Here is a 27,466-nt window from a genome sequence, read left to right on the forward strand (position 1 = left end):
GGCAAACATTGCTCTTTTAGAATTGATTTCATTCTTTCACAGGGTGTTGGTGTCGTAGGTCAGCATTTATTATCCATCTCGAATTCCCCTTGAGAAGGTGGTGGCGAGCTGCCCTCTTAAACCGCTGCATACTATGTGGTGTAGGTACACCCACAGTGCTATTAGGGAGGGAGTTCCAGGATTTTGACCCAGCAATAATGAGGCAAAGCGATATATTTTGATAGATATGGTCATGGGTTTGGAAAGTGCTGACTAAGGAACCTTAGTGAGTTCCCGCAGTACACCTTATAGATGTAATAATTGAGAGGTTGTACAATTACTTGCAAGGAGATAGTAATTGATTTATTGGTTGAGAAAGAACTATTTACAAGGGAGGACAACGAAGATCTCCACGCTCTTCAACTCCCGAAGGTCAACTATCGAGTTTCAATGCCGATTACCAACTGCTGCAACGTAAGCTTGAAATTGCACTCCACTTCCTTGGAACACGGGAATGTACTCAAGTTCAACTGCTGCTCTGCCCCCTCAGCTCCACCGCCACTCCGCATTCCCAAACTCCTGCTATATCTCCACGTATCACACTCTGCAGCACTTTCACAGTACACGTGGCTGCCACTGTGCATCAGTGATGGAGGAACTGAATGTTTGTGGAAGGGTAAGTAATCAAGCGGCCGCTTTGTCCTGGATGGCGTTGTGCTTCTTGAGTGTTTTTGGAGCTGCACTCATCCAGGCAAGTGGGGAGTATTCCTGACTTGTGCCTGTAGATGGTGGACAGGCTTTTGAGGTGTCCTATCTAAGGAAGTATCTATGGGACGCGCTTTATTATTCGCGCTCACACTGGACAGTTATGGTTGACTGTACATTTCTGTTGCAGTTGGTGGCAGCTAAACTCTTTTTCTGATCGATTCAGGTGAAGAGTCAGTACTGACTGAGATCATACGCATTGCTCAATGAATCCCTTGTTCAACCCCGGGTTTGTGGATTGATCAAGGGTGTCACTGGCTGGGTCAGCATTTATTGCCCATCCCTAATTGCCCTTGAACTGTGTAGCTGGGCCATTTCAGAGCGGCATTTAAGAGTCAACCACATTGCCGGAGTCACATGTAGGCTCGCAGATTTCCTTCCCTAAAGTCATGATGTGGAGATGCTGGCATTGGACTGGTGGGCACAGTAAGAAGTCTCACAAAACTAGGTTAAAGTCCAACAGATTTATTTGGCATAACCTTGATTTGGAATTTCCAATTGCCTGATGAAGGAGCAGCTCTCTGAAAGATTGTGATTCCAAATAAATCAGTTTGACTTTAACCTGGTGTTGAGACTTCTTACTGTTCTTCCTTAAAGGACATTAGTTCAATATTAAAGGCACTATTACTGAGACTAGCTTTAGATTCAAGATTTATTAGAGGAATTTAAATTGTACCAGCTATCATGGTGGAATTTGAACCCACATTGCCCCCAGAACATTAGCCCCAGTCTCTGGATTACGAATCTAGTGACATTCCCTCCCTAACGGCATTGTGGGTCAACCCACAGAACATGGACTGCAGTGATTTAAGAAGGCAGCTCACCACCACCTGCTCATGGGCAACTCGGGATGGGCAATAAATGCTGGCCAGCCAGATACGCCCATGTCCCACGAATGAATAAAACATTATCACAACACCACCATCTCCTCGTGCTTTTCATTTCGCCAGATGTCTCAAAGCACTAAAGTACTTTTGAAGTGTAACTACTGTTTTAATGCAGGAAACACGGCAGCTATCTGTACAGAGCAAGATCCCACATACAACTCCATGGTAAGAGGCAGATAATCTACCTTTCAGATAGATATTGGCCTGGAGACTGAGAGATGTTCTTCTTTGGAATAGTGGTGTTCGCCTGGGCATGCAGACGTGGCCTGGGTTTAACACCCGAGGTGGAGATGCCGGCGTTGGACTGGGGTAAACACAGTAAGAAGTCTCACAACACCAGGTTAAAGTCCAACAGGTTTATTATCTCAAACAAACCATTGTCCGCAGCAAACTACCCAGTCTTCAGGAGAACAGTGACCACGACACCACACAACCCTGCCACAGCAACCTCTGCAACACGTGCCGGATCATCCACATGGATGCCATCATCTCACGTGAGAACACCATCCACCAGGTACACGGTACATACTCTTGCAACTTGGCCAACGTTGTCTACCTGATACGCTGCAGGAAAGGATGTCCTGAGGCATGGTACATTGGGGAGACCACGCAGACGCTATGACAACAGATGAATGAACACCACTCAACAATCACCAGGCAAGAGTGTTCTCTTCCTGTTGGGGAACACTTCAGCGGCACGGGCATTCGGCTTCTGATCTTCGGGTAAGCATTCTCCAAGTCGGCCTTCACGACACATGACAACGCAGAGTCGCTGAGCAGAAACTGATAGCCAAGTTCCGCACACATGAGGACGGCCTCAACTGGGATCTTGGGTTCATGTCACACTATCTGTAACCCCCACGACTTGTCTGGGCTTGCAAAATCTCACTAAGTGTCCTGGCTGGAAACAATACACATCTCCTTAACCTGTGCTTAACCCTCTCTCCACTCACATTGTCTGTACCTTTAAGACTTGATTACCTATAAAGACTCGCATTCCAACCATTATTTTGTAAATTGAGTTTGTGTCTTTATATGCCCTGTTTGTGAACACAACTCCCACTCACCTGACGAAGGAGCAGCGAGCGCTCCAAAAGCGAGTGGCTTTTGCGACCAAATAAACCTGTTGGACTTTAACCTGGTGTTGTGAGACTTCTTATTGTGTTTAACATCCAATCCCAAAGATGGCTCCTCAAACTGTTCTGCACTCACTCAGTGAGTACCAGCCTTGATTTGTGATTCATAGGTTCAGAGATATTTATAGCACAGTAGGAAACCATTTGGCCCATCGAGTCCATTTGACTACACGAATCCCATTTTACAGCTCTTGTCCCATAGCTGTCTAGGTTACGACAGCACAAGTGAATATCTTAGAATCCCTACAGTACAGGAGGAGGCTATTCGGCCCATTGAACCTGTACTGACAACAATCCTAGACAGGCCCTATCCCCGTAACGCCACATATTTACCCAGCTAATCCTTTAACATTTAGAGACAATTTAGCATGGCCAATTAACCAAACTTGCACATCTTTGGACTGTGGGAGGAAACCGGAGCACCCGCAGGAAACCCACGCAGACACGGGGAGAATGTGTTAACTCCGCACAGACAGTGACCCAAGGTTGGAATTGAACTCAGGCTCTTGATGCTGTGAGGCAGCAGTTCTAACCATTGTGCCAGCGTGCTTAATGCCACAACCGTTCTGACTCCATTACCCTTTCAGGCAGTGTGTTCCAGACTCCCACCACCCTCTGGGTGAAAAAGTTTCTCCTCAACTCCCTTCTAGTTCCTGCCCTGGGATTTGAACCCAGAATCTCGTGGCTCTGAGGAAAGTGCTGCGACACAGTCGGCAGGAGTCTATGTTCCTGCAGCTGCACAGGGCATTGGTCAGGCCACATCTGTAATATGGGAAAGGATTTTCTGCCCCTCCTGCCATCGTGTGTTTTTCGCAAGGGGAAGCAGTGCACCATTATCCGGTTGGGATCTGCTGGTTCCGCCGCTGCCAATGGAATATCCCATTGAATCCACCTCACACCGCTGGGAAACCTGCAGCGGGTGTGCTTTCCCCCTACCCTGCTCCACCAATTCATGTACAACTCGTTTTAACTGGCAGCCATCAGGATATCCTCAGTTACTGACATTTTGGTGGGACCGGGATTCACAGGAGCTTCCAGTTCCAATCACACACATCACGGATGGAATTCTATCCATTTGATCCTGATCGGCTGGATAACGAGAAGATGTTTCCTCTGGTGGGAGTGACTGGAACTAGGGGATACGGTTTAAGAATAAGAGGCCTCCATTTTATGGCATAAGAGGATTATTTTTCTCTCAGGGCACTGTTAGTCTGTGGAATTCTCTTACTGAACATATTCCAGACCGAGTTAGAGAGATTTCTGATTGAAAGGAAATCAATGGTTATGGGGGACAGGCAGGAAAATGGAGTTAAGGCCACAGTCAGATCAACTATGATCACATTGAATGGTGGAGCAGGCCCTCTGCTCCTATTTGGAGCTAGCTCTTGGTACACCCGGACACTAATGTTCAGGAGGTACGAGGCAATCATTCCACAATTATCACCATGGTCCTGGCTACATCGTCCAGTCCACACCTATACTGACACCTTCCCACACAACCACAAGTGTGACCTTTTCCATGAAGCACAGGGCCAGGTTAAGGTGTCGATTGACTCTTTGCCCCCTGCTGATATGACAAGCAATGTCAGTGACTAATTTTCCCTGCCACCCACAGCACCCTCATTCTCTCCAGCAGCCAAGCCGAATGGGTTCTACCAACTGAGCATCTACCAGGATAAACGTTCACCAGCCGACACACCCATATTAGACCCAGAGGTCAGGGTGGAAATGAACCATCAACAACACACAACAACAACTTATATTTCTGTGGCACCTTTAACGTAAGTAAACACCCCACAGTGCACCACAAAGTATGACACTGGGCCAGGTCAGATGATGTGAGGTTAGATGACCAGCAGCTTGCTCAGTGAAGTGGGTTTTACTGAGTGCCTTGAGGCAGAAGGCAAGGCAGAGGTGAGATAGAGGTGAGGTAACCTTGTCTATGATCATCCTCAACACCGGTGCCCTACAAGGCTGTGTTCTCAGCCCCCTACTATACAACTTATACACCTATGACTGTGTGGCCAAATTCCCCTCCAATTCAATTTTCAAGTTTGCTGACGACACCACCGTAGTGGGTCAGATCTCGAACAATGATGAGATAGAGTCCCCCTGACACTAATGGGCAATTTGATATGGTCAATCCACCTAACCGGCACATTTTTGAACTGTGGGAGGAAACCAGAGCACCCGGAGCAAACCCACGCAGACGGGGAGAATGTGCAAACTCCACACAGACAGTGACCTAAGCCGGGAATCAAACCTGGGTCCCTGGTGCTGAGAGGCAACTGTGCCACCGTGCCGCCCCATCCGCTGTACATAATCTATAAATTTATATTTATCTACATTCTCTCTATATAATCTAGATTGTTGTATATTTATCTATATTCTCTCTATACATATATAACTTATATTTTTGTATATTTAACTATATTTCCACTCTATGTATGAATCTACATTGCATAAATCTATCTATATTCTCTTACTTCATATATAATTCTATATTGAATATATTTATCGATATTCTCTCTATATATAATAAATACTGTTGTATTTCTCTCTCTATCTAGGCTGTAAATATTTTATATTCTTTCCTTCTCTCCGTTTATAATATTTATTGTTGTATATTTCTCTCTGGGTTGTATATAATTGTAATTATCTATATTCTTTCTATACATAACAATTCTCTCTATATATGAATAATGTACCAGATGTTCTAGAGAAAAATGTTTTAATGAGGAGCTGAAGGAAATCAGCATTAGTAGAGAAATGGTTTTGGAGAAATTGATGGAATTGAAGGTCCTGATAATCTTCATCCCAGAGTACTTAAGGATGTGGCCCTGGAAATAGTAGATCCAGTGGTGGTTATTTTCCAAAATTCTTTGGACTCTGGACTGGTCCTCCAGATTGGAGGGTAGCTGATGTAAACCCGTTATTCAAACAGAGAGGTAGAGAGAAAACAGAGAACTATGGACCACTGAGCCGAATGTTGGTACTGGGGAAGTTGCTCGAGCCCATTATCAAGGATTTCATAACTCAGCATTTGGAAGACAGTGGTATAATCAGTCAAGGTCAGCATGGATTTACAAAAGGGAAATCATGCTTGACGAACTTATTGGAATTCTTTGAGGATGTAACTAATAGCGTTGACTGAGAAGAACCAGTGGATGTGATTTATTTAGACTTTCAGAAGGCTTTCAACAAGGTCTCATATACGTAAAGTTAAAGCACATGGGATTGCAGGTAATGCCTTGAGATGGATAGAAAGCTGGTTAGCAGAAAAGAAGCAAAGAGTTAGCTTAAATGGGGTCTTCTATTGATTGGCAGTCAGTGACTAGTGGGGTTCCCCAGGGATCTGTGCTAGGACCCCAACTGTTCACATTAAATATTAATGATTTGGAAGAGGGAACTGACTGTATTATCTCCAAATTTGCAGCGGATACAAAGTTGGGTGCGAGGATGAGCCGTGAGGAGGATGCAGAGATGCCTCAGCATAATTTTGGCAGGCTGAGTATGTGGGCATATGCATGACAGAGGCAATGTAATGTGGATAAATGTGAGGTTATCCACTTTGATAGCAATAATAAGAAGACAGATTATTATTTGAATAGGTGTAAATTGAGAGAAGTGGATAATCTTGGTGTCCTTGTGCATCAGTCGCTGAAAGTAGTGCACATGTACGGCAGGCAGTAAAGAAGGCAAATGGTATGCTGGCCTTCATAGTGAGAGGATTTGAGTATAGGGTTCGGGATGTTTTTCCGCAATTGTATAGTGTGCTGGTGAGGCCACACTTGGAGTATTGTGTGCAGCTTTGGTGTCCTTATCTGAGGATGTCCTTGCTATAGAGGGAGTACAGCGAAGGTTTACCAGGCTGATTCCTGGGATGGCAGATGTCACATGAGGAGAGACTAAGTCGATTAGGATTATATTCACTGGAGTTTATAAGAGTGAGAGGGGATCTCATACAAACTTATAAAATTCTAACAGGGTTATACAGAGTCAATTCAGAATGTTGGCAATGGTGGGGGAGTCCAGAACTCGGGGTCATAATTTGAGCATAAGGGATAAAAATTTTAGAATGAGGTGAGGAAAAATTTCTTCACTCAGAGAGTGGTGAATGTGTGGAATTGACTACCACACAATGTAGTTGAGGCCAAAATGTTGTCTGATTTCAAGAAGAAATTAGATATAGCTCTGGGGGCGTAAGGAATCAAGAGATATGAGTGGGAGGGGGATCAGGATATTGAATTTGATGATCAGCCATGATCAAAATGAATGGTGGAGCATGAACATGTTGGAAGGGCTGACTGGCTCACTCCTGTTTCTAGTTTCTATATAGTCTATATTGTATAGATTTATCTATACTCCGTCGAAATATATATTTCTCTATATTGTATATATTTATTGATATTCTCTCACTCTACATATATAATCTATATTGTTTATTTCTCTCTGGGCTGTTTATATTTATCTATATTCTCTGGACATATTGCCTATACTGTATATTTATCTGCATTCTCTGTACATAATCTATTATATATTTATCCATATATTTGTATAATATATTTATCTCTACACTCTCCATATATATTGGATAAATGTTTGCATATATTTATATATATATATTATCTCTACGTAATCTATAATCTCTGTATATATTTATATATACTCTATATTGTACATATTTGTATATACATTGCTCTGTATATTAATCTACACTTTCTGTCTCTCTGGGCGGGCCTCTCTGGCAGTGAAACTGAAAGCTGTGGCCGGCCTGGGTCACTCTGCTCTGGCTCTTTCAGGAAGATGGTGTCCCGGTCCAGCCGGCTCAGTCAGGGGGTTCCCTCCCCGGCTTCAGAGCGCTGCCCCCGGGCGCTGGCGCTCTCTCTGCTCCCCGCTCTGCTGCACCTGGCGCTGCCGCCGCTGCTGCCGGCTGTCCCGGGGCTGCTGCTGCCGGCTGTGGCGGTGCTCGGGGCCCTGACCCTGGGGCTGCTGCTGGGCCCCCGGCTGGGCTGCCTGCGGGGCCCGGTGCTGCTGTACACGGCCTGCTCCAGCCTGCTGCTGCCGCTGCGGCGCCTGGTGCTGGGGGCCCGCGGCCCCGGCCTCTCCTGGCCGCTGCTGCTGCTCTCGCACTCGGCCTCGGGGCTGGCGGCCGGGCTGCTGGAGAGGCTGCTGCCGAGCCCGCGGGGAGAGGGTCCGGGGGAAGAGGCACCGGGCCCGCGGGGAGAGGCACCGGGCCCGGCACGCACCCCCATCCCCGGAGCCACCATCGGCCGCCGCCTCCTCACCCTGTCCCGGCCCGACCTCCTCCCGCTGAGCGGAGCCTTCACCTTCCTCACACTGGCTGTGATCGGTAAGTGAGAGGAGGGAGCGAATTCGGGGTGAATCCAGTGCTAAGTGGAATGTGAGGGGGGGTGGCTGGGTTTAGTGTTAAGGGGATCCTGTGATATTGGGGATCAAGTGTTGGAAGTGAGGAACCTAGTGTACGATACGGGGTCCAGTGTCTAAAGAGGATCCTGTGTTAATCGGGCGGCACGATAGCACTGCTGCTTCACAGCTCCAGGGACCTGGGTTCGAATCCTGGCTCGGGTCGCTGTCTGTGTGGAGTTTGCACATTCTCCCCATGTCTGCATGGGTTTCCTCCGGTTTCCTCCCACAATCCAAAGATGTGCGAGCTAAGTTGATTGGCCATTCTAAATTGCCCCTTAGTGTCCCGGGATGCATAGGTTAGAGGGATTTGTGGTAAATATGTAGGGATATGTGGATAGGGCCTGGGTTGGATTGTGGTTGGATCCGGCTCAATGGGCCGAATGGCCTATTTCTGCACTGTAGGATTCTCTGATTAGACACACTAAGAGTTTTAACAACACCAGGTTAAAGTCCAACAAATGCCATTAGCTTTCGGAACAGGCTTCCTTCGTCAGATGGAGTGGATATCTGCTCTCAAACAGGGCATACAGAGACACAAAATCAAGTTACAGAAGACTGATTAGAATGCGAATCTTTACAGCTAAACAAGTCTTAAAGATACAGACAATGTGAGTGGAGAGAGCATTAGTTAAAGAAATGTGTATTGTCACCAGACAGGACAGCCAGTAAGGTGCTGCAGGTCCAGGCAAGCTGTGGGAGTTACCGATAGTGTGACATGAACCCAAGATCCCGGTTGAGGCTGTCCTCGTGTGTGCGGAACCTGGCTATCAGTCTCTGCTCAGCCAATCTGCGCTATCGTGTGTCGTGAAGGCCGCCTTGGAGAACGCTTACCCGAAGATCAGTGGCCGAATGCCTGTGACCGCTGAAGTGCTCCCCAACAGGAAGAGAACACTCTTGCCTGGTGATTGTCGAGCGGTGTTCATTCATCCGTTGTCGTAGCGTCTGCATGGTTTCCCCAATGTACCATGCCTCGGGACATCCTTTCCTGCAGCGTATCAGGTAGACAACGTTGGCTGAGTTGCCGTGTACCTGGTAGATGGTGTTCTCACGTGAGATGATGGCATCCGTGTCGATGATCCGGCACGTCTTGCAGAGGTTGCTGTGGCAGGGTTGTGTGGTGTTGTGGTCACTGTTCTCCTCAAGGCTGGATAGTTTGCTGCGGACAATGGTCTGTTTGAGGTTGTGCGGTTGTTTGAAGGCAAGAAGTGGGGGCGTGGGCAAGGCCTTGGCGAGATGTTCGTCTTCATCAATGGCATGTTGAAGGAGGAGATGCCGTAGTTTCTCCACTCCGGGGAAGTACTGGATGACGAAGAGTACCCTGTCCACCTTGTCCCGTGTTTGTCTTCTGAGGAGGTCAGTGCGGTTTTTTGCTGTGGCGCGTCGGAACTGTCGATCGATGAGTCGAGCGCCATTTCCTGTTCTTATGAGGGCATCTTTCAGCGTCTGGAGGTGTCTGTTGCGATCCTCCTCATCCGAGCAGATCCTGTGTATACGGAGGGCTTGTCCGTAGGGGATGGCTTCTTTAACGTGTTTCGGGTGGAAGCTGGAGAAGTGGAGCATTGTGAGGTTATCCGTGGGCTTGCGATACAGTGAGGTGCTGAGGTGACCGTCCTTAATGGAGATGCGTGTGTCCAAGAATGCAACCGATTCCGGAGAGTAGTCTATGGTGAATCTTATGGTGGGATGGAACTTGGTGATGTCATCATATAGTTGTTTCAGTGGTTGTTCACCATGAGCCCAAAGGAAGAAAATGTCATCGATGTATCTAGTGTATAGCATCGGTGTGCGGTGAAGAAGTCTTGTTTGAACCTGTGCATGAAGATGTTGGCATATTGAGGTGCGAATTTAGTCCCCATAGCTGTTCCATCTATCTGGATGAAGAACTGGTTGTTTAAGGTGAAGACATTGTGGTCCAGGATGAAGCGGATGAGTTGTAGAATTGCAACTGGAAACTGGCAGTTGTCGGCGCTGAGTACTGAGACCGTTGCAGCAATGCCATCATCGTGGGGGATGCTGGTGTAGAGTGCCGTGACATCCATTGTGACGAGGAGTGCTCCTGGTTCAACTCTCCATGTGTGTTGAGATTCTGTAGGAAGTCCGTAGTGTCGCGACAAAAACTTGTCGGACTACACACTTCAACCAGATGAAATCGAAGTTCTCAGCCGAGGGCTCCATTTTTGCCCCACCACCAAAATAGACCTCATCAGTCTCGCAGCAGGCACAGAGGAATTCATCAGGCGAATGAGGCGGACAACGGACACAATGAGACAGCCAATGAACCGGAACTGCCGACAGAGATCCGCAGTGCAGCCGAAGAGGAAAGAGTCGAATTGGACTCCTCCGGAAGGCCGCTGCCCTCGACTTGACATGTATGCCCAAGCCATCAGGAAGTGCGTCAACACCAAATTCATCAGCCACACTCACAAGACAGCCCCGAACATCACCCAAGCACAACGTAACGCCATCCGCGCTCTCAAGACCAACTGCAACATTGTCATCAAACCAGCAGACAAGGGAGGGGCCATCGTCATACTGAACAGAACGGATTACTGCAAAGAAGTGTACCGACAACTGAACAACGAGGAACACTACAGACAGTTACCCACAGATCCGACCAAAGAACACACCCGTCAACTCAACACTCTGATCAAGACCTTTGATCCGGACCTTCAGAGCACCCTCCGTGCTCCCACGCCACGTACTCCCCGCAATGGAGATCTCTGCTGCCTCCCAAAGATACACAAGGCAAACACACCCGGCCGTCCCATCGTATCGGGCAATGCGACCCTGTGCGAGAACCTCTCCGGCTATGTCGAGGGCATCCTGAAACCCATTGTACAAAGAACCCCAGCTTTTGTCACGACACTACGGACTTCCTACAGAAACTCAACACACATGGAGAGTTGAACCAGGAGCACTCCTCGTCACAATGGATGTCACGGCACTCTACACCAGCATCCCCCACGATGATGGCATTGCTGCAACGGCCTCAGTACTCAGCGCCGACAACTGCCAGTTTCCAGATGCAATTTTACAACTCATCCGCTTCATCCTGGACCACAATGTCTTCACCTTCAACAACCAGTTCTTCATCTAGACACACGGAACAGCCATGGGGACCAATTTCGCACCTCAATATGCCAACATCTTCTTGCACAGGTTCAAACAAGACTTCTTCACCGCACAGGACCTTCAACCGATGCTATACACTAGATACATCGATGACATTTTCTTCCTTTGGACTCATGGTGAACAATCACTGAAACAACTCTATGATGACATCAACAAGTTCCATCCCACCATCAGACTCACCATGGACTACTCTCCAGAATCCGTTGCATTCTTGGACACACGCATCTCCATTAAGGACGGTCACCTCAGCACCTCACTGTACTTCAGGCCTACGGATAACCTCACAATGCTCCACTTCTCCAGCTTCCACCCTAAACGCGTTAAAGAAGCCATCCCCTACGGACAAGCCCTCCGTATACACAGGATCTGCTCGGATGAGGAGGATCGCAACAGACACCTCCAGATGCTGAAAGATGCCCTCATAAGAACAGGATATGGCGCTCGACTCATCGATCAACAGTTCCGACGTGCCACAGCGAAAAATCGCACCAGCCTCCTCAGAAGACAAACACGGGACACGGTGGACAGAGTACCCTTCGTCATCCAGTACTTCCCCGGAGCGGAGAAGCTACGGCATCTCCTCCAGAGCCTTCAACATGTCATTGATGAAGACGAACATCTCGCCAAGGCCATCCCCACACCCCCACTTCTTGCCTTCAAACAACCGCACAACCTCAAACAGACCATTGTCCGCAGCAAACTATCCAGTCTTCAGGAGAACAGTGACCACGACACCACACAACCCTGCCACAGCAACCTCTGCAAGACGTGCCGGATCATCGACACAGATGCCATCATCTCACGTGAGAACACCATCTACCAGGTACACGGTATCTACTCTTGCAACTCGGCCAACGTTGTCTACCTGATACGCTGCAGGAAAGGATGTCCTGAGGCATGGTTCATTGGGGAAACCATGCGGAAGCTATGACAACGAATGAATGAACACCGCTCGACAATCACCAGGCAAGACTGTTCTCTTCCTGTTGGGGAGCACTTCAGCGGTCACGGGCATTCGGCCTCTGATCTTCGGGTAAGCGTTCTCCAAGGTGGCCTTCACGACACACGACAGCGCAGAGACGCTGAGCAGAGACTGATAGCCAGGTTCCGCACACATGAGGACGGCCTCAACTGGGATTTTGGATTCATGTCACACGATCGGTAATCCCCACAGCTTGCCTGGACCTTGCAGAATCTCACTGGCTGTCCTGTCTGGAGACAATACACATTTCTTTAACCTGTGCCAATGCTCTCTCCATTTCACATTGTCTGAATCTTTAAGACTTGATCAGCTGTAAAGATTCGCATTCTAATCAGTCTTCTGTAACTTGAGTTTGTGTCTCTGTATGCCGTATTTGTGAACATTTCTCCACTCCATCTGATGAAAGGACAGGCATTTGCTACCAAATAAACCTGTTGGACTTTAGCCTGGTGTTGTTAAAACTCTTACTGTGTTTACCCCAGTCCAACGCCGGCATCTCCACAATTGGATTAGATCCAGTGTTGACGAAAAGAGACCAAGTGTTAAGGGTGATCCTGTGTCAATGGGAGGGGGTCAAGTGCTGAAGGGGGATGGAAGATCTAATGTTGAGGGGGATCCAGTGATAAATGGAGGGTGAGGGGGATTTCATGTTGCGAGGGGTATGCAGTGTTCAGAGGGGAAACCAGTGTTTATGGGAAGTGCCAGGTGGGGAATCCAGAGTAAGGGAGGGATGCAAAGTATCTGGAGTTAAGGATGACAGGGGGATAAAGAGTAAAGAGATCCAGAGTAAAAGGAATGTGACAGTTGATTCCCCTTGACCCTCTTCCTACCCTTTTTTGCCTCACCCTCCGTCTCTCTGTCTTTTCCCATTCTGTTTCCCCATAAATTCTTCCCTCTTTACCTCCCACTCCCTCCCTCTTTTCCCATTTCACTCACTTCCCCTCCTTCACCCTTTCAATTCCTTCCTTTGTCTTCCTCACCCTCTTTTCTCTCTTTTTTCCATTCTCCTCTTTTCCTGGGTTTGATATAACACCTCTATTTATTTGATTCCAGGGGAGATGTTTATTCCCTATTACACGGGGAAAGTGATTGATTTGCTGAGCTCTCGCTATGACCATCGAGCATTCCTAATCGCCGTATTCTACATGTTTATGACCTCCATGGGAGGGTGAGAATTACTGAACAGAATGACTGTCCTTTCCTGAAAACTGCTTAATTTACTCCCCTCCTTATATCTGGTGTGTGTTCCTGTGGAGAGAGTGTGTCCCTCTATCAGGAATTGGGATGGGGATGGTGGGAGGGGAGTGGGTTGGAGGAGTGTTAGTGTAGAAGAGTGGGGTGGGTTTGCGTTGTGATTGGGATGGGGTTATGGTGTGGCTGGGGTTATGGTGGAGTGGTGTTAGGGTGAGTTTGGGATGATGTCAGTCTTGAGGATTAGCATATGGTGGGGGATGGTCAGGTGGCAGGGAAAATTAGTGGGTGCCGGGTGAGCTCATGGTCACCCTGTTCTGAAAGGTGAGCTGCTTACACTGTCGCGATCTTGAGATACTGACTCTGACAAAGATCAGCTCAGGCAAGAGCTATGTGATCTCCACCTTACCACTGACCTTTGACATTCGATAACCCACAATCATGTCCTAGCCAGACACAGGTTCGTCTGACGTGCTGAAACCAGAATTATGTGCAGATTCAGTACATTTCGAGGTAAAAACACTCGAGGTAATGAATAGTAGAGGGGTACAGACTCTATTTAATAGACCATTCCAGTATTCTGATGGGAAGCTCTAATACAAGAATTCCAGGGGCCCACGGGGAATGTGCAGAGTCTAGCGCAGGAACTCCTGCTAACATTAAACCTTTCTGACTGAGCAAATTATTCTTCCAGCTCCATCTCAGCAGGTCTCCGGGGAGGACTTTTCATGTTCACAATGTACAGACTCAATAAACGGGTTCGAAATCAGCTGTTCTCTTCCCTGGTACAGCAAGAAATTAGTTTCTTTGAGGCAACACAGACAGGTAAAAACAATAACACAGCCCTTTAATGTTCATACAGTTGTTCAGAATGAAATCCTAATGTTGTTAGAAACATGAATATTAGTAAGAGACGTGTTCTAACATCACTAGGGGTGATGGCAATGCTTTAACACAGTTAAATATTACAGTTTGTAATGAATGCACTGTAATATTGCTATTTGTAATTGACATACTATAATACTGTTCGTAATTACAACACTAATATTACTGTAGTGAACACTATAATATTAACATTTGTAGTTCTGCGCACTTTAATATTGCCATTTGCATTGAACACACCGTTACCGTTTATAACGAACACATTAAGATTACCATTTTATTGAACACACTAATATTACCGTTTGTAATGAACACAATGCTATATTACCATTTATAATGAGCACACTAATATTAACTTGGTAATGAACAAACTAATATTTGCCATTTTTAATGAACACAATGATATTGTCATTTTTAATGAACATTACCATTTATAATGGACTAATGTGTCATTTGTACTGAACATTCTAATCTTTGTAATGAACACTAAGATTACTATTTACGTGAACACATTAATATTGCCATTTGTAATGAACACAAGTGTAATATTACTGTTTGTAATGAACACACTGTAGGATTGCCATTTGTAGTGAACATATTGTAATATCACTGTAATATTACCATTTGTAATGTACACACTGTAATATTGCTGTTTGTAGTGAACACTAATATTACCATTTATAATGATGATGCTGTAATAATACTATTCAAAAGCCCACTGTAATCCTGTTGGTGTAATGAATACAACTGTAATATTACCGTTCATCCTGAACATTCTGTAACATTATGGTTAGTAACACTCTTGCAATGTTCCTGTATTACTATCCCTGTCAATATGGAATACACACTAATGCTTGTATATGTACTGTGATTTATCTCCCAGGTGATATCACCTCCCGCCTCTCCACTGGCACCGCACTTATGAGCCGTTCCATCGCAGGCAATGTGAACATCTTCCTACGTAGTTTGGTGAAGACAGTCGGGATCCTTTTCTTCATGTTCTCCCTGTCATGGCAGCTCACCTTGTTAATATTTATCGAGTCTCCCCTCACCATAGTCATTCAGAAGCTTTATAATAAATATCACATGGTAGGTACAAACTAGCAATGCTGCAGTTGCTCCAGGTGCTTTCTTTAGGCTTTTGTTAATTTGTTTCTACTTTTAAGGATTGGTGTATCTGGACCACAAAGTGTCTCTGTTCCTTTACAATTTTTACCATAGAGTCTATATTTCCTCTCTCAAAATGTGTCAGCTCAGATTTCACCCCATCATATTTCATCTGAAATCTACCTGCTCATATCTATGACTGTACATGTATGTGTGTGAGAGACTCACTCGCCCGCTCACGCTCACAGCTAGTTTCGCTATGCATTGGAAGCACAACTTAGAAGGTTTACTATATTAATGAAATGGATGGGTAGTTTTACAAGGAAAGGTCGTACAAGGTGACTGTTTAAAAATTGATTTACAGATATGAGCGTTGCTGTCTAGACCAGCATTCATTGCCCATCCCTTATTGCCACTTGAAAAGGTGGTGGTGAGCTACTTCTTCGAAACACTGCAGTCGCTGAGGCGTTGTCGCTTGATTAGTCATTCAGAGACCTGGGGACCCGGGTTCGAATCCTACCATGGCAGATTGTGAAATTCAAATTCAATACAAAATCTGGAATTAATAAAATCCATCTGGTTCACTCATGTCCTTTAGGGAAGGAATTCTGCTGTTCTTACATGGTCTGGTTGTAACTCGGATCCACAGCTATATGGTTGACTCTTAAATGCCACCCCCCCCCGGCCCCCCAAACCATTCAGTTGTACACATGCACAACAAAACCCACAGTACTGTTGAAGAGGGAATTCGAGGATTTTGACCCAGCGACAGTGAAGGAATGGTAATACATTTCCAAGTCAGGATGGTGAGTGACTTGGAGGGGAATCTCCAAATGGTCTCCAGGCATCAAGATCGGTGCAGGGATGGAGGGCAAAGAACCTATTCCAGTGCTGTACTTTTCTTTGTTCTTTAGTGGTGTTTCCAGGTACCTGTTGCTCTTGTCCTTCCAGATGTTATTAGTCGAGGGTTTGGAAGGTGCTGCCTAAGGAACCTTGGTGAGTTTCTGCAGTTCACCTTGTTGATACACACAGCTGCCACAGTTTGTTGGTGTTGGAAGGATTGAATGTTTGTGGAAGGGGTAGCAATCAAGCGGGCTGCTTTGTCCTGGATGGTGTTGAGCTTCTTGAGTGTTGTTTGGAGCCGCACTCATCCAAACAAATGGAGAGTATTCCATCACACTTCTGCCTTGCAGATGGCAGACAGGCTTTGGTGGGTCAGAAGGTGAGTTACTTGCTGCAGGATTCCTAGCATGTGACCTGCTCTGGTAGTTACAGTATTTATATAGAACATAGAACAGTACAGCACAGAAAAGACCCTTCGGCCCACGTTGTTGTGCCGAACTTTGTCTGAAACCCAGATCAAGCTATTTCCTCCCTATCATCCCGAAGTACTCCATGTGCCTATCCAATAGCTTCTTAAATGTTCCTAAACTTTCTGACTCCACTATCACTGCAGGCAGTCCATTCCACACCCCAACCACTCTCTGAGTAAAAAACCTACCTCGGACATCCTTCCTATATCTCCCACCATGAACCCTATAGTTATGTCCCCCAGTTACCACTCCATTCACCCGAGGAAATAGTCTTTGAACGTTCACTCTATCTATCCCCCTCATCATCTTATAAACCTCTATCAAGTCTCCTATCAACCTCCTCCGCTCCAAAGAGAAAAGCCCAAGTTCCCTCAACCTTTCCTCATAAGACCTACCCTCCAAACCAGGCAGCATCCTGGTAAATCTCCTTTGCACTCTTTCCAGTGTCTCCACATCCTTCTTATAGTGAGGTGACCAGAACTGCACACAATATTCCAAATGTGGTCTCACCAAGGTCCTGTACAGTTGCAGCATAACCCCACGGCTCTTAAACTCAAACCCCCAGTTAATGAACGCCAACACACTATAGGCCTTCTTCACGGCTCTATCCACTTGAGTAGCAACCTTCAGAGATCTATGGATATGAACCCCAAGATCTCTCTGTTCCTCCACATTCTTCAGAACCCTACCTTTGACCCTGTAATCCACATTTAAATTTGTCCTACCAAAATGAATCACCTCGCATTTGTCAGGGTTAAACTCCATTTGCCATTTTTCAGACCAACTCTGCATCCTATCTATATCTCTTTGCAGCCTACAACAGCCCTCCACCTCATCCACTATTCCACCAATCTTGGTGTCATCAGCAAATTTACTGATCCACCCTTCAGCCCCCTCCTCCAAGTCATTTATAAAAATGACAATTAGCAGAGGACCAAGCACTGATCCCTGTGGCACTCCACTGGTAACCGATTTCCAGTCCGAAAATTTTCCATCCACCACCACCCTCTGTCTTCTGTTAGATAGCCAGTTACCTATCCAATCGCCCAAACTTCCCTCTATCCCACACATCCTTACTTTCTTCATAAGCCGACCATGGGGGACTTTATCAAACGCCTTACTAAAATCCATGTATATGACATCAACTGCACTACCTTCATCTACATACTTAGTTACCTACTGAAAAAATTCAATCAAATTTGTGAGGCTAGACTTGCCCTTCACGAATCCGTGCTGACTATCCCGGATTAAGCTAAATCTTTCTAAATGGTCGTAAATCCTATCCCTGAGGACCTTTTCCATCAACTTACCGACCACCGAAGTAAGACTAACCGGCCTATAATTACCGGGGTCATTTCTATTCCCTTTCTTAAACAGAGGAACCACATTTGCCACTCTCCAGTCCTCTGGCACCACCCCCGTGGACAGTGAGGACGCAAAGATCAATGCCAAAGGCTCTGCCATCTCATCCCTTGCCTCCCAAAGACTCCTAGGATATATTTCATCAGGCCCAGGGGACTTATCAACTTTCAGTTTATTCAGAATTGCTAGTACATCTTCCCTCCGAACATCTACTTCCTCCAGCCTATTAGCCTGTGACACCCTCTCTTCCTCAAAAACATGGCCCCTCTCCTTGGTGAACACCGAAGAAAAGTATTCATTCATCACCTCTCCTATCTCTTCTGACTCCATGCACAAATTCCCACTGCCGTCCTTGACCGGCCCCAGCCTCACCCTGGTCATTCTTTTATTCCTCACATAAGAGTAAAAAGCCTTGGGGTTTTCCTTGATCCGACCCGCCAAGGACTTCTCATGCCCCCTCCTAGCTCTCCTAAGCCCCTTTTTCAGCTCATTTCTTGCTAACTTGTAACCCTCCATCGAGCCAACTGAACCTTGTTTTCTCAACCTTACATATGCTTCCTTCTTCCTCTTGACAAGACATTCCACCTCTTTTGTGAATCATGGTTCCCTCACTCGGCCATTTCCTCTCTGCCTGACAGGGACATACCTATCAAGGACACGCAGTATTTGTTCCTTGAAAAAGCTCCACTTTTCATTAGTGCCTTTCCCTGACAATTTTTGTTCCCATCCTATGCTTCCTAATTCCCACCTGATTGCATCATAATTACCTCCCCCCCAATTGTAAACTATGCCCTGCCGCATGGCCCTCTCCCTCTCCATTGCAATAACAAAAGACACCGAATTGTGGTCACTATCTCCAAAGTGCTCTCCCACAACCAAATCCAACACTTGGCCCGGTTCATTTCCCATTACCAAATCCAATGTAGCCCCACCTCTTGTTGGCTTATCCACATATTGTGTCAGGAACCCCTCCTGCACACACTGCACAAAAACTGCCCCATCCGAACTATTCGACCTATAAAGGCTCCAATCAATATTTGGAAAGTTAAAGTCCCCCATGACAACTACCCTGTGACCTCCACACCTATCCATAATCTGCTTAGCAATTTCTTGCTCCACATCTCTATTACTATTTGGGGGCCTATAGTAAACTCCTAACAACATGACCGCTCCTTTCCTATTCCTAACCTCAGCCCACATTACCTCTGTAGGCAGATCCCCTTCGAAATGCCTTTCTGCAGTCGTTACACTCTCCTTGATTAACAGTGCCACTCCTCCACCTCTTTTACCAGCTACCCTACACTTACTGAAACATCTATACCCCGGAACTTCCAACAACCATTCCTGTCCTTGTTCTACCCATGTCTCCGTAATGGCCACAACATCGTAGTCCCAAGTGCCAATCCACGCCCCAAGTTCACCTACCTTATTTCAGATGCTCCTTGCATTGAAGTAGACACACTTCAACTCACCTTCTTGTCTGCTGGTACCCACCTTTGACCATGATACCCTTCCCAGTACCTCACTACACTCACTGACCTCCGGACTACAACTCCTTTTCCCATCCCCCTGACAAATTAGTTTAAACCCCCCCCGAAGAGCTGTAGCAAATTTCCCTCCCAGGATATTGGTGCCCCTCTGGTTCAGGTGCACCCCGTCCTGTTGGTACAGGTCCCACCTTCCCCAGAAAGTGTTCCAATTATCCACATAGCTGAAACCCTCCCTCCTACACCATCCCTGCATCCATGTGTTTAACTGCACTCTCTCCCTGTTCCTCAACTCGCTATCTCGTGGCACCGGCAACATACCAGAGATGACAACCTGTTTTGACCTGGCTCTCAGCTTCCAGCCAAGCTCCCTGAATTCCTGTTTTAAATCCCCGTCTCCTCTCTTACCTATGTCTTTGGTGCCGACGTGCACCACGACTCGTGACTGTTCCCCCTCCCCCTTTAGAATCCTGAAGACACGGTCGGAGATGTCACGGACCCTGGCATCCGGGAGGCAACATACCATCCGTGAGTCTCTCTTGTTGCCACAGAACCTCCTATCTATCCCTCTACCAAACGAGTCCCCAATAACTATAGCTCTACCGCTCTCCCCCTTTCCCTTCTGAGCCACAGGGACGGACTCAGCGCTGGTGATCTGGTCACTGCGGCTTACCACTGGTAGGTCGCCCCCCTCACCTGTATCCAAAGTGGAATACTTGTTGCTAAGGGGAACGACCACAGGGGATCCCCGCACCGACTGCTTCCTCCCAGCCCCTCACTGTCAGCCATCTATTTTCATTCCCTGGAGCAACTATATCCCTGAAGCTTGTGTCTATGGCCCTCTCTGCCTCCCTAAGCTCATCCAACTCCAGCTCCGGCTCCCTAATGCGGTCTTGGAGGAGCTGCAGGTGGGTGCACCTCCCACAGGTGTAATCAGTAGGGACACTGACGGTGTCCCTCAGCTCAAACATTCTGCAGGAGGTACATTGCACTGCCTTCACTTCCATCCCCTCCATATAACTTACTGCTACAAAGAAAAAGAATTGCTCCAATGGAACACTGAACCCTTTTTCCCCTTCCTCAGAGTGCACTGGGAAAGAAGCTTAAAAAGCAGGAACACAGAGCGGTGACAGTTTAAAGAGTGGGAACACAGAGCGGTGACAGTTTAAAAAGCAGGAACACAGAGCGGTGACAGTTTAAAAAGCAGGAACACAGAGCGGCGACAGATGAAACCCCTATGGCTAGTCCAGTTCAGTTTCTGGTCAATGATAACCCCCCCCGAATGTTGATAATGGGGCATTCAGCAATGGAAATGCCATTGAATGTCATGGAGTGTTGGTTAATTTCTTGCTGGAGATGGTCATTGCCTGGCACTTGTGTCGTGTGAATGTTACTTGTCACTTGTCAGCTCAAACCTGGGTATTGAAACATATTAGATCCTGAGGGGTATTGACAGGGCTGATGTGGAGAGGATGTTTCCTCTTGTGGGAGAATCTAGAACAAATGGTCACTCTTTATAAGTAAGCGTTCGCTCATCTAAAACAGAGATGAGGAGAAATGTTTTCTCTCAGAGGGTGTTGAATCTCTGGAACTTTCTTCCTGAAAAGGAAAGCACAGTGGAAGCAGAGTCTTTGAATATTTTAAGGCAGAGCGAGATAGATTCTTGATTAACAAGGGCGTGAAAGGTTATCGGGGGTAGACAGAAATTTGGGGTTGAAGTTACAATCAGTCCAGCCATGATCTTATTGAGCTCGAGGAGCCGAGGGGCCAATTCCTGCTCCTAATTTGGATAGTCGTATATTATAACTCCATGTACCAATTCCAATACTGCAATGCACCAGTGGTCCCAACACTGGGACATCATGGTTTATAGTATTCCATATCCATATCTAAAATGCATATTCACAGCATGCACTGCAACTTTTTATCAACACTCACATAGAATATGCATCACATAAACAGATCTGGAAGAGTCAAAGAACAGTACAGCACAGGAACAGGCCCTTTGGCCCTCCAAGCCTGCGCCGATCATGCTGCCTGCCTAAACTAAAACCATATGCACTTACGGAGACCGTATCCTTCCATTCCCATCCTATCCATGTATTCATCTAGTTGACACTTAAATGCCGTTATTGTACCTGCTCCCACCACCTCCCTGGGCATAGCATTCCAGACATTCACCACCCTCTGTGTAAAAAAAACTTGCCTCGCACATCTCCTCTAAACTTTTCCACATGCACCTTAAACCTATGTCCCCTAGTACTTGACTTTTCTAACCTAGGAAAGAGCATCTGACTATCCACTCTGTCCATGCCACTCATAATCTTGTAAACCTCGATCAGGTCACCCCCAACCACCAGTGAGAACAAACCAAGTTTATTCAAACTCTCCCCATAGCCAATACCCTCCCCATAGCCAATACCCTCCAGACCAGGCAACATCCTGGTAAACCTCATTTACATGATAAGTTGCATTTAAATTTATTTGTATCACTAGGGCTGTAGATAGGGCTTTAAACTAATTTATGAGGGGGAGGGTGCAGAGGTAAGAGGAATTATGAAATCAATGGTAGAGGAGAGGGAGTGAGTGCAAGTGAATGAGGACATTCAAGTAGTTAAAGGAATAGAGGGCGAGGGAGAGGTTGATAGCGTTTCATCAAATCGGGTCCAGATAAAAGCTGGAATAAAGACACTTTGGCTGAATGCAAGAAGCATTCGGAACAAAGTTAATGAGTTGATGGTGCAAATCAGCACAAATGGGTATGATCTAGTGGCCATTACAGAAACGTGGCTGCAGGGAGACCAGGACTGGGAGATGAATATCCAGGGGTATCAGGCATTTAGGAAGAATAGACAGGAAGGAAAAGGTGGTGGGGTAGCTCTATTAATAAAAGATAATATCAGGGTAGTAGTGAGGGTTGACATAGGCTCGAAGGAACAAAACGTGGAATCATTATGGGTAGAGATAAGGAATAGTGGGGGAGAAAGACACTAGTGGGCGTGGTCTATAGGCCCCCAAATAATAATGTTGAGGTGGGGAGGGCTATAAACAAGCAAATAATGGATGCGTGCAAAAACGGAACGGCAATAATCATGGGGGACTTCAACCTGCATATTGATTGGCTGACTCAAGTTGGAAGGGGTGGGATGGAGGAAGAGTTCTTAGAATGCTGTCGGGATAGTTACCTTGAACAGTATGTTACAGAACCGACGAGGGAACGAGTTATCTTAGATCTGGTAATGTGTAACGAGGTAGGTAGAATTAAGGATGTTCTTGTGAAGGACCCTCTTGGGTCAAGTGATCACAATATGGTTGAATTTCTGATACAAATGGAAGAGGAGAAAGTAGGGTCCCATACCACTGTCCTTTGAACAGAGGGAAGTACGATCGGATGAGGGCTGAATTGGCTAAGGTGGACTGGGAGAGCAGACTGGTAGGTAGGACAGCTGAGGAACAGTGGAGGATTTTTACAGAGATCCTTTTCAGTACTCAGCAACAATATATTCCGGTGATAAAGAAGGACTGTAAGAAAAGGGATAACCAGCCGTGGATAACGAAGGAAATTCAGGAGAGTATTAACTTAAAGACCAATGCGTACAGAGTGGCCAAAAATAGTGGAGAATCGGAAGATTGGGAAAAGTTTAAGAAACAACAAAGAACGATGAAGAAAGCGATAAAGAAAGGAAAGATAGGTTATGAAGCTAGGCTAGCTCTAAATATAAAAAATGATAGTAAAAGCTTTTACAAATATATAAAAAGGAATAGAGTGGCAAGAGTGAATGTTGGACCCTTGGAGGACGAGAGGAGGGATTTAATAGTGGGAAATGAGGAAATGGCTGAAACTTTAAATAAGTTTTTTGTGTCGGTCTTCACGGTGGAAGACACAAATAGTTTACCGAATATTAACGATAGAGGGTTGGTAAGAGGAGAGGTACTCAATACAATTAATGTTACCAGGGAGGCAGTGCTTGGTAGACTAACGGGACTGAAGGTGGACAAGTCCCCGGGCCCGGATGGAATGCATCCCAGGGTACTGAAAGAAATGTCAGAGGTAATAGCGGATGCGTTAGTGGTTATTCATCGAAATTCGTTGGATTCTGGGGTAGTGCCGGCGGATTGGAAAACGGCTAATGTTACGCCGTTATAGATGTTTAAAAAAGGAAATAGACAAAAGGCGGGTAACTACAGGTCGGTTAGCTTAACGTCTGTAGTTGGGAAAATGCTGGAATCCATCATTAAAGAAGAAATAGCAGGCCATCTGGATAAGAATGGTTCGATTAAGCAGACGCAGCATGGATTCATGAGGGGAAAGTCGTGCTTGACGAACTTGTTGGATTTTTATGAAGATGTGACTAGTGCGGTTGACGGAGGGGAACCGGTGGATACGGTGTTTCTGGATTTCCAAAAGGCGTTTGATAAGGTGCCTCACAAAAGGTTGCTGAAGAAGATTGGGTGTCATGGAGTTGGGGGTAGGGTGTTAGCGTGGATTGGGGATTGGCTATCCGACAGGAAGCAGAGAGTCGGAATAAATGGGTGCTTTTCTGGTTGGCAGATGGTAACTAGTGGCGTGCCGCAGGGATCGGTACTGGGGCCTCAACTATTTACCATTTATATAGACGATCTGGAGGAGGGGACTGAGTGTAGGGTAACAAAGTTTGCAGACGACACAAAGATAAGTGGAAAAGTGAATCGTGTGGAGGGCGTAGAAGGTCTGCAGAGAGATTTGGACAGGCTGAGTGAGTGGGCGAGGATCTGGCAGATGGAGTATAACGTTAACAAATGTGAGGTTATTCACTTTGGAAGAAATAATAGCAAATTGGATTATTATCTAAATGGAAAGAAGTTACAACATGCTGCTGTGCAGAGGGACCTGGGGGTCCTTGTGCATGAGACGCAAAAACCCAGTCTGCAGGTGCAACAGGTGATCAAGAAGGCAAATGGGATGTTGGCCTATATCGCAAGGGGGATAGAATATAAAAGCAGAGATGTCTTGCTGCATCTGTACAGGGCATTGGTGAGGCCGTAGCTGGAATACTGTGTGCAGTATTGGTCCCCTTATTTGCGGAAGGATATATTGGCCTTGGAGGGAGTGCAGAGAAGGTTCACCAGGTTGATACCAGAGATGAGGGGTGTTGATTATGAGGAGAGACTGAGCAGATTGGGTTTGTATTCGTTGGAATTTAGAAGGCTGAGGGGGGATCTTATAGAGACCTATAAGATAATGAAGGGGCTGGATAGGGTAGAGACGGAGAGATTCTTTCCACTTAGAAAGGAAGCTAGAACTAGAGGGCACAGCCTCAAAATAAAGGGGGGTCAGTTTAGAACAGAGTTGAGGAGGAACTTCTTCTCTCAGAGGGTGGTGAATCTCGAATTCTCTGCCCACTGAAGTGGTGGAGGCTCCCTCGTTGAATATGTTTAAATCACGGATAGATGGATTCCTGATCGGTAAGGGAATTAGGGGTTATAGGGATCAGGCGGGTAAGTGGAACTGATCCACTTCAGATCAACCATGATCTTATTGAATGGCAGGGCAGGCTCGAGGAGTTAGATGGCCTACTCCTGCTCCTATTTCTTATGTTCTTATGTGCTTATGTTCTTATGTTATTTAGATAACCTATGATACGTCACTGCCAGAGGCGGACTTACACTTTTGGGGATCCAAAGAAATGATGTCATGCCCCACCCCATATGACATAATTGCCCTTTTGACCACGCACACTCTCCGCCCTCACAGTTCAAGCCACAAAATTACAGAAAAGTGCACAAATCGTTGAGGGCTATTCAGTGTTTAGAAAGGACAGGCAGATAGGAAAAGGTGGTGGAGTTGCATTGTTGATTAAAGATGATATTGGTACGATATTGAGGAAAGATATCAGCATAGATGTGGAATCCGTATGGGTCGAGTTAAGAAACAACAAGGGGCAGAAAACATTGGTGGGGGTGGTATACAGACCACCAAACTGTGGTGGTAATGTTGGGAAAAGCATTAGACAGGAAAGCAAAGATGCATGTGTTAAAGGAACATCAATGATTATGGGTGATTTTAATCTGCATATAAATTGGGAGAGTCAAATTAATCACAATGTAATCGAGGAGGAATTTCTGGAATGTTTTCTGGAGCAATAAATCGAGGAACCAACAAAGAAAAGAACAAAGAACAGTACAGCACAGGAACAGGCCCTTCGGCTCTCTGAGCCTGCACCGATCATGATGCCTGCCTCAACTAAAACCGTTTGCACTTACAGAGTCCGTATTCTTCCATTCCCATTTTATTCATGTATCCATCTGGATGCCCCTTAAATGCTGCTGTTGTACCTACTCCCACCACCTCCCTGAGCAATGCATTCCAGACATTCACCATCCTCTGTGTAAAAAAAAAAACTTGCCTCGCACATTTCCTCTAAACTTTTCCCCACGCACCTTAAACCTATGTCCCCTAGTACTTGACTTTTCTATCCTAGGAAAGAGCATCTGACTATCCACTCTGTCCATGTCACTCATAATCTTGTAGACCTCTATCAGGTCACCGCTCAACCTCTGTCGTTCCAGTGAGAGCAAACTGAGTTTCTCCAACCTCTCCTCATAGCTAATGCCCTCCAGACCAGGCAACATCCTGGTAAACCTCTTCTGTACCCTCTCCAAAACCTCCACATCCTTCTGGTAGTGCGCTGACCAGAATTGTACACAATATTCCAAATGAGGCCTAACTAAGGTTTTGTACAGCTGCAGCATGACCTGCCAATTTCTATACTTAATGCCCCGACCGATGAAGGCAAGCATGCCGTATGTCTTCTTGACTACCTTATCCACCTGCGTTGCCACTTTCAGGGAACGGTGGACATGTACACCCAGATCTCTCTGCCTGTCAATACTCCTAAGGGTTCTACCATTTACTGTATAATTCCTACATGCATTGGACCTTCCAAAATGCATTACCTTATATTTGCCCGGATTAAACTCCATCTGCCATTTCTCCGCCCAAGTCTCCAACTGGTCAATATCATGCTGTATCCTCTGACAATCGTCTTCACAATCCGCAACTCCACCAATTTTTGTGTCGTCTGCGAATTTACTAATCAGACCAGCTACATTTTCCTCCAAATCATATATATACTACAAACAACAAATGTCCCAGAACTGATCCCCATGGAACACCACTTGCCACAGCCTTCCATTCAGAAAGGCACCTCTCTACTGCTACCCTCTGTCTTCTATGCTCAAGCCAGTTCTGTATCCATTTTGCCAACTCTCCTCTGATCCTGTGTGACTTCACCTTTCCAACAAGAGAACAGGCCATCTTGGACTGGGTGTTATGCAATGAGAAAGGATCAGTTGGCAAGTTAGTTGTGAGAGACCCTTTGGGGACGAGTGACCAGGTATGGTAGAATTCTTTGTCAAGGTGGATCGTGACGTAGTTGATTCTGAGAGCAGGGTCCTGAATTTCAATAAATTCAATAAATAAATAATGATTGTGTGAGGCATGAATTGGCCATGACGGACTGGGAAACATTAGTGAAAGAAAAGTCAGTGGACTGGCAATGGCAGGCATTTAAAGAACAAATAGATGAACTCCAGAAGTTGTTTATTCCTGTTTGGTGCAAGAGTGGTAAGGGAATTGTGACCCAACCATGGCTTACAAGGGAAATTAGAGAGAGTATCAGATTCAAGGAAGAAGCATACAAATTGGCAAGAAAAAGCAATGGGCCTGAGGATTGGAAGTAGTTTAAAATTCAGCAAAGGAGGACCAAGGAGTTGATTAAAAGGGAAAAATAGAGTATGAAAGTAAGATAGTGGGGAATATAAAAACTGACTA

At 46.1% G+C, this 27,466-nt stretch overlaps 1 protein-coding gene across 1 annotated transcript in view; it reads left to right on the forward strand.

The window, feature by feature from the left end:
* The first annotated feature begins 5,352 nt into the window (after nt 1-5,352).
* Nucleotides 5,353-27,466, forward strand: part of LOC144497108 (antigen peptide transporter 2-like) — a 58,050-nt gene continuing 35,936 nt past the window's right edge. The window contains exons 1-4 of the mRNA XM_078217888.1: nt 5,353-8,120; nt 13,365-13,479; nt 14,197-14,327; nt 15,268-15,473. Coding sequence (XP_078074014.1) covers nt 7,574-8,120; nt 13,365-13,479; nt 14,197-14,327; nt 15,268-15,473 — 999 coding nt within the window. The 5' untranslated portion in view covers nt 5,353-7,573. The remainder of the gene's footprint in view (nt 8,121-13,364; nt 13,480-14,196; nt 14,328-15,267; nt 15,474-27,466) is intronic.

This window comes from Mustelus asterias, chromosome 8 (genome assembly GCF_964213995.1).
Source record: "Mustelus asterias chromosome 8, sMusAst1.hap1.1, whole genome shotgun sequence".
NCBI classification, from domain to species: Eukaryota; Metazoa; Chordata; class Chondrichthyes; order Carcharhiniformes; family Triakidae; genus Mustelus; species Mustelus asterias.